Source organism: Eurosta solidaginis, chromosome 1 (assembly GCF_040869045.1).
Source record: "Eurosta solidaginis isolate ZX-2024a chromosome 1, ASM4086904v1, whole genome shotgun sequence".
In the NCBI taxonomy this organism is placed as follows: Eukaryota; Metazoa; Arthropoda; class Insecta; order Diptera; family Tephritidae; genus Eurosta; species Eurosta solidaginis.
Window position 1 is genome coordinate 2,828,517 of NC_090319.1, and position 8,519 is coordinate 2,837,035.

Here is an 8,519-nt window from a genome sequence, read left to right on the forward strand (position 1 = left end):
GTACTTGAATTCACAACTCAAGTGTCTAATGAATTTAGAGAAAATCTTCACACCGATTTTATATATACTGATTCAAAGTGAGGTATTTGACAAAGCATCCCACTCCTTGCTTATTTACAAGCTGAATCGACTTGGCTTCTAACCTGGTCTCACCCAGTGGATCTCGTCGTATCTCTACGGTCGAACGCAAAAAGTTGTTTTTAAAAATACTCTTTCAAATGTCATTGTTGTTCCCTTTGGCGTCGCGCGGGGCAGTCATCTTGGCCCCACTCTATTCTTAGTATTTATTGATGATATCTGTACCACTAAAAAATAGTCCAAAATCTGAATGTCTGCTGATGACGTAAAACTTATTAAGTCCTATGCGTCTATTGAAAAACATCATTTGCTATAAGCGGATTTAAACGGCTTGGTTACTTAAAAAAAAATAAATGTAAGGCGCGATAACCTCCGAAGAGATCTAAGGCCGAGCTTCTCTTCCAATTTGCGTCGTGCTCCTCTTGATTTTTCCCTACAAATTGGCCGGACGGGACCTACATGTTTTATGCCGACTCCGAACGGCATCTGCAAGGCAGATGAGTTTTCACTGAGAGCTTTTCATGGCAGAAATACAATCGGAGCGCTTGCCAGACACTGCCGAGGGGCGACCCCGCTTAGAAAAATTTTCTTCTAATTGAAAAAACTTGTTTCTAAAATTTAGATGTTGCTTTTCCCGGGAGTTGAACCCAGGGCATACGGTGTCATAGGCGGAGCACGCTACCATCACACCACGGTGGCCGGGACTGGCTTGGTTACTTGGTGCATTGTAAATTCATGTGCCCCTCTCCGACGTAATTAATAATTCTTCTTGTATTGTGTCAGTTAATTATTTTGTTGACTTGAGAGTCGCGATGGATGCTAAACTTAGTTTCAACTTTCATATTAACAGTGACAGTAGCAATAAGGCTAGAGGTGTTCTTTTATCCGTGAAACGACTCGGCAAAAACAAAATCCGTGCATCATGCGGATGCGGCCCCCGCAACGGTTGGGAGGGCTTTCGAGGGTATTAATCCGTTGGGTATATTATTTTAAGTATTATTAAAGACACTACCTGAAGGTTTTGAGGAGTTTTGTCGACGTTGATGATCATTTGCCGATTATCGTACGTTCCGGGTACGAAATGTGACGTAAGCGATATGACTACGTTCGTCTCCGATTATCGCATTGTTAGTCACTTTTTACCCATATTTGAGAACAGAACATGCTAGAACCCGATTGACGTGGGTTCTTACCCGTCAAGTGACTGTCACACCGTGGGGTTCTCCCTTCACAACAACAAATACAGCATTTATTATTACTTAGTTTAAGCAAATATTTTCATTAAGTTGCAAATCCCAGGACTAATTAGAACAATTTTTGTTATATGATAATATATATATATACATTTGAGATTTGTAATATAATACAGGGTTTCTGTGTATCGCGAAGTGTTTAAGCCTGTACTCCAACTGACGCTAGAAAAATATGTAAATTTCACTTATCTAAAAAGCCACATAATTCAAACTCTTTAATTGTTCGCTGGAGAAATGCGCGGTATTTGGGGTTTTCAACATTTCGCCTTCGCATCTGATCGCCCTTCTCAGTGAGTGACGCGAGATTTTCCAGCGTTTCATCTCCTGTCGTTTCCATAAAAATTAGAGGAGTAAGGCATGTGGCTGCGATGACACCTGAAATGAAAAACAACAGTTTTATCAATGTATTTTCTGAGATTCGATTATGCTAAGAAGGTGTGCGGCACATTCATCCAACCAGATTTTTTCCTAGAGCTCCTCCACGAACTAACTGCTTTTCTGTTGAACTTAAGCAGGAGTAAAAAATACAGTTTCTAGCCCTCTGCCAGACCATCAAAAAACCGTGCGTTAAGAATTATGAGGCGTGGCCCCTAATGTGAGCTTCCTGAAGGCGCAACCCGCGAGCCTAGGAAATATAGAAAGAAGGCAACGAGACAGTGGTGGGAATAGAGCCGTCTCACAATAATGTGCAGCATTCATGACTGCACAGCGCCTCGGAGTTAAAAGTGAGTACCTATTGATTTTATCCATTGAGAGGGCAGAAGGTAAGGCCTTAACCCTAAAGGGATTCAAGAGGTGGTCAATGTAGATGAACTGGAGGAATTAAATAACATCTTATCAAGGGCGATAATAGCTGCGTTTTACAGAGCTTGCTCTATAAAATGGTTTAGGGGAAAGGGAAAACCGCCAAGGTGGCGTCTGAATTTTCTTATTAGGCAGGTATGAGAGATTTTTTAGGTGGCGAGAAATTAGTAAACCGAGGCGTGCTGGGCCCGGTTATCATTGAAATTAACAGTGAAATAACGAGGTGAGAAATAACGGGGATATAATTGAAAAGAGTCCATCGAGACAATAATAGACGTTCATTTCCCATCGGAAGGTGATAGGAAACAACATCACTCCAAATAAGCGAATCAAATTTGAGCGGTAAAAACTTTTAACAAGTTTAAATTGCCAGACCGAGTTGAGATATTTCTTAAGTGAAATATGAGATGGAATCTGTTGACGTCACATTAGGGACATTCAAGGAATCTTTGGAGACCACACACCTTTTACAGAATGTGATATTAAAATACCTTTAGAGAACCGTGTATGTGTGAAACAACTTCGCTCTAGGTATTCTAGGAATAAGAACATGCCTTAAGAGTCTAAGTGGGTAGCTCAGCTCTCAATATTTTACCTTGCAAGCTGTTTTTAATTAACTCGATGTTTATCTCCTTCAAGGTGGGTATATCTTCCTCGTAGTGAAGTTTCTCCAGTGTTTCCTTCAATATACGATGATATTCACGAACTAAATACTTGAAATGCACTTTTCGAACATTTTCATTTAAAGAACCAAACAAGAAATAATTCAAATCCATTGCTGGGGAGCCATAGTAAGATAGTTGAAAATCGAGCTGTAACGAAAGTGCATCAACTTATTTAATTAAAATACATATAATTTGGATATTTTGTTTAAATTTCACAAATCTCACCATAACCGCATCATCCGGCTCCTTTGTGTCATTATGGATATGAAACATCAGATTGTCAATCCATAAATCGGCCATATTGAAAACCCGAAATCCCGTCTTATGTGCATCGTACATTTCAATCGCATTTTGAAGGACGCTTTCAGCTAATTTAAACATTTTTTCAGTGATTTCTTCATAACCCTTCCAATGTGTCAATTCTTCAGCTACACACCGTAGGTTTACAGGAAAGAAACCAAGAAAATCTTTGCGATCAGGATTCCTTGATATGGGTGCCTCTTGAAATGTTTCTAATACTTCTGGCGTCTCTCTTGCTATAATTGCGGAACATGCATGTAACTTGGCCAATCTCTCAATAGTTAGTAAGGCGTAATCCAAATTGAGTAAACGACCTCTTTCGAAATTGTCATAGCCCGTTAGTTGCATGTCTTCCAGCACAAGAAATGGTTCCGGCGTCTCGGTGGTGTAATAGCATGCCGGTGCAATTTTAGTTTTATCGCCAATGGAAGCCAATAATTCTTCAACTCGTGGTAGGATTTGTTTGTAAGCCAAAATTTCACGCTTAAACAATTTGCTTTTGTGTGCAACAACACCGGTGTAGCCTTTTGGATGGTCCTAGAGAAAGAACAAATAAAAAAGTTTATTTAAATCTGGGTAGTGGCCAATTTTACAACACTCCGAAGGAAATAAGCGTATCAAGCCGAAGTTTCAGGGCGGGCAGCGTCTCGATCGACAAGAAAACAGCGACGACTTCGTCACCAAACTTTATATCCCTAACACTCATACAGTGTTACATAACTCAAAAATTTTTCAATTGATCATTTCGAGACTCTAGATTATTTTGGGATTGCTTTAGTTGTTGATTTTCCAAATGAATACTGATTTTTGAAATGTAATTTTTGTGACAACAGTGCCCCGGGTTATAAAAAGTGGATGCATATTTTTATTAACTTTGCATAACATAACTCAAAATATGTTCGACCTATCGCAACTTGTCGAAAACCCAATCTCCTAAAATTTGATTACGCTGTCAGCAAGATGCTAAGTATAATATATATTAGATTCCGCGTTGTTCACATAAGAAGTGAGTGTGTCTTTTGATTAAAAATCTATTAACGGTATTGTGACAAAATTTATTTAAGTGTTCACTATGTATGGTGAAATCAGTTTGAGAGGCAAGTAAGGACTCAAAAATTATTTTCGTTCGAAAGAGCATATCGACGTCTAACTGAAATATCATCTTATTTCAGTTCCCAGTTTGAAAACGCCCTTAAAAAAAATCACTCCTCAGATATTCTGGACGAATACTTCCAAAGTTTACTTCAACGAGCATTTTTGAAACAACAGACGAGAAAGGTGTGGTTCCTCTCAGCAATTAAATTTCTAATTTCCCAAATGTTATACTCACTTTAATTATCACTGAAGAACGTCCAGTTCCCTCTTTCCGTGCCAAATTGAAAGTAGCCCGATGCATTTCGCTTGCATATCCGCTGCCATTCTCACCACTCATAGCATTTTTAACCACAATCTCATGCACTTGGAGGGTATCATCTTTGAAATACTCCTTGAGCACATCCTGCAAAAAGTCGGCTGTTATCCATTCTGGCGGTTGGTAATTTTTAGAGCCGGTTCCCATTACTACTTTTTTAGAACAGCAACAACAAAAACGAGCCTTGTAATATAAAATTTTAAATGTTTAATGAGATCTTACAAACTTGCACAAAATCTATCATAATTTTCTAGTAGTCACCTGACTGTAAGAAAAAACTCCGCTAATCGGTTGTCAATAGTCAATTTTCTTTGCTAAGTTTCCTCGAACTGCTTTGCTGTTGCTGTGAGTAATCAAATCACCCAAGTGAAGCATTAATGTCGGCTCTCACAAGCGTATAGTAAACTTCACTGCTAACTATACAGTTTACTTTGAATTTATTACTATTCTCTTTCATTATCTATTCATATTTACACAAAGATTTAATATAGAAAACGTCTCACCCTCCACTCAATAAGACGGCGGTGTACTCAACGGCAAACAAGCGAACCCAGATATTTTGTAGAACTGGAACAGCTGATTTTGATAAGAAAGCTTTTATTAAGTAACAATTTAAAATGTTGTATATGGAAACTTTATGCTGATAAGAAAAATTATAATCAGCCTTTATTTTATTATTTCATCATACCCGTTAATCGGGTCTTTCGTGATTTCTGTTGATTGTATTTTCTGAGTATTAAAGCGATCGGCACCTTTTTAGTATTGACAAATATACATACTTACTTACATATGTATATACATATCGTCCAATAAATAGCGCTAGTTTAAAACTAGTGCTGAAATATCTCAACGCTGCGGTGCCGATTCTTGGTGCTATAGTCACCAAATTAAACGGTTCACGCCCCCTTTTTCTAGGCTCTCGCCCCAAAAGAGAGAACAAACATTTTTTTTTTTTAATTTAATTGTAAGTGACCTTTTCTTGTATTGCGTTCAATGTTCGAATTTTCCCACAGCAGCCCTTTAAACCGCTACAACCCATGAAAAGGTTATAGGATTGTTTTTCAAGAATGAAAAAATTTATGATTTTTTTAAGAATTATTATTTATCAACATTAACGGTCTTATTACAAATATTTTACATGGATACGATTCAATATTAAATTATCAATGGATGTGAATGACTTTAACGAAGTAATTTATAACCTACTTCTTTCTAGGCCATACATTACATATAAATTACAATATTACCAACTAATTTAATTCTATTCGATTTTTAAGTCTAACTAAAATCTAAAGCTCCTCTTCTGTACAAAAATGGTAGAATGTCTAGCATAGCGCGCACATATAACGGATTTGTATAAGCTTTGAGTCGAAATTTGTCGCCCTCTTCACCCGGTTGTATCAGTTTAAGCAGGCTGGCTTCTTTATCTGAAGGCAGGAGTATTAAAACCAAATGTGTAAATGCAGTGCTGTAACCTGTTGAAAAAATCGAGAATTGAGTAGAAGTCATAATAAGCATGTAAGGCAGTCTAAATTCGGGCTGCGACTTATATCGAGACGTGAGACTGAACGGCATTAGTTGGAGGAACTTAATGTGCTGGCTAATAAGAATAGTTCCAAAAACTCCAACAACAACAAAAATCTCGGGAAAAATGTGTGTAGAAACGCTAATGGCGACCTGGTAACATACATACGGAGGGTGCTTAGATTAAGCAGGGAACACTTTGCCGTACTGCTCGATAGCGAGGAAGGTCACGAATTCCATACCCAAATCCTTAAAATGTTTATTATCGCGGAATCTGGTTGCTTTATACCGCATATGAGGTTCTACCTTCCGTTCTACCTGTCCCAATGTGTAGCTTGCATTAAATAACTGTTTAGATCTAGATCGGATATGTTCCGGAAACAAGCACCATTAAGGTACTGTATATCTCGACTATCTCGGAAACCATTTAATATGATCACATTGAACCTGCTAGGCCAATGATAGAGTTACAGTATGTCCACTTACCCCAAAATCCGTATTTCAGCATGCTAATATGTAAATCACGTAGTTTAGGAGGCGGCTTAGCATAATTAAATATCTTCAAGCACTTGAGAAGATGCGTATGATAAATGCGTATAAAATGTTCAAATTCAGAAATACGCAAATTGCATTTCACTGAACAAACAATCAAAGCCCAAAGATCTTGTGCTGGAGGGCCCCATTTGCCCAACTGAAAATCTACAAAACGTATTTGATTCACTTCACCATTCGAGGTATAATTCAACATAACATTACTGGACCAAAAGTCGCCATGATTGAGCACCTTGAATTCATTGGGTTCCGAATTGAAGCAACTCATAGCTGCATTCACAAATTGCTCGGCATTCGGCTGTAATGATAATAAATGAACATAGTTATCGGCACTATTTCTTTTTGCTTACGTACAATACGTTCCATATATTTCTCACACTCCTCTAATCCCCATGACGCCATTGCCGCCTTGAAACTTTGTACGCGTGCTTGATAAGATTTCGATTTGTGATAGTTGGCAGGTAGATAACTCTTCTGGAATTCTTCTGGATATGCACCGTGCATCTCATACCAAATGACGCTAGCGGCATGAAATTCGGCAAGCTTCTCGAGAACACGTTTCATGTGCGGCATATCGAAGCCCTTAAGCCGATTAATGTTTCGAAATTTTTTTGTATTCAAATCTTCCAAGACGATCGTAATACGCTTGGAATTTTGTTCGATCCATGGACATTTTGGAGCGAACTTCACTTTAGTGCCGATGTCGTGGTACAGTTTTTCCAAATGTGGCAGAATACGTTCGTACATAAGTTTTTCTTTGGGAAAGAGATTCAAAGAATTGATTATGGTTCCACCTTTGTCATCGTCCAGCATTGTTTTTACAATATATGATTTCTGTTGTGTATAGCCATCTGAGAAAGCAGGCGATGGGAAGGCAAGTAGAAAAAGAAAAAAACACATATTCAAACAATCATAATCTTATCAGAGCTTTTGCAGTCCAACGAAAGTTTTTTACAAACAAAATCACTTACAAAATGACTCAGCTTACTTCTAGAAGACCCTAGACGTTCAATTACAAACCTTTCAATTCAATATCCATTATAATGCGCAACATTAGCGATGTGTAGTTTTCGCCTGGGGGCGTGGCTGGTATTGGTGTTACTTTTAATATTTTGTTGAAATTCACATTATCCTTATGCAGTATCTTCTCAAAATATTTCGCATTTATCCAACTTGGAATTTCCAATTCGATATCCGGATTAAATTTACGGCTGTTATCTGGCATATTTATTGCTGCGATATGCCTCTTATACCAATCTTCGCATTTAATTTACCGAGTACCTACTAAACCTTCTTGCGGCTGAGCAATGACTGGACGTTCCAAATATCTATTATTTGATTTTTTCATTAGCTATAAGTTGGCGCAGTGCGATGCAGACACGAATATATAAACCGCGTAGTGTATGTGTGGTCGCCATTTCTGCCCGCCTCCCCGCGCTTAAAATAACACGCACATTTGCTAAAGGTTTAGTAAGTTGTTTAGCTTGTCAGTATAAAAATAAAATATACAACTAAAACTGAGCGTGTCAGTCAACTTTTTTGTTTATTTATGTTCACTGAAATTTATCTCTAAATCTCGCTCTCCGTGGTCTAAACTATTTACCCAAAGAGTAAAATACTGTTAAGTTTGTGCTAATCTTTACGTTGGTAAGAATATATATAAAAGTAACCCAGTGGATGAAGTAAGAGTAACTGAATGGCACATCCCTAGTCATCCGATGATGTCAACTGAACTGTTCCTACTACAAGCCGACCAGCATTTCTGTACGCTTAGCAACTTCAAGCTGTTTTAAGAAGCTAACGACTTGAAGCGCTGTCTTCACCAGAAATAGGATCCCATCGACATTGTAAAATATAAACAAATATAGTTGAAAAAAACTAAACAACACGCCGTAGCACAGAGGTTCGCGTCTCCGCTATTAAGCACAACTC

At 38.1% G+C, this 8,519-nt stretch overlaps 1 protein-coding gene across 1 annotated transcript; it reads right to left on the reverse strand.

The window, feature by feature from the left end:
• Nucleotides 1-1,326: 1,326 nt before the first annotated feature.
• Nucleotides 1,327-7,958, reverse strand: LOC137253585 (uncharacterized). The gene is made up of 9 exons (XM_067790853.1): nt 7,608-7,958; nt 6,942-7,438; nt 6,522-6,885; nt 5,795-5,986; nt 4,903-4,928; nt 4,431-4,694; nt 3,026-3,637; nt 2,731-2,947; nt 1,327-1,706 (listed from the first exon to the last, which is right to left on the reverse strand). The coding sequence occupies exons 1-9, from the start codon at nt 7,810-7,812 to the stop codon at nt 1,513-1,515; spliced, it is 2,571 nt and encodes an 856-aa protein (XP_067646954.1). The 5' UTR covers nt 7,813-7,958; the 3' UTR covers nt 1,327-1,512.
• Nucleotides 7,959-8,519: the final 561 nt, after the last annotated feature.

Excerpts from the sequence above, each read along its gene's own strand:
- LOC137253585 (XM_067790853.1), bottom strand. The coding sequence starts at position 7,812 with ATGCCAGATAACAGCCGTAAATTTAATCCGGATATCGAATTGGAAATT. Across the intron at positions 7,439-7,607 it reads AATGGATATTGAATTGAAAG|ATGGCTATACACAACAGAAA; the intron begins GTTTGTAATTGA and ends CTGCTTTCTCAG. Across the intron at positions 4,929-5,794 it reads AAGAGGAGCTTTAGATTTTA|TTAGCAGTGAAGTTTACTAT; the intron begins GTTAGACTTAAA and ends TAAACTGTATAG.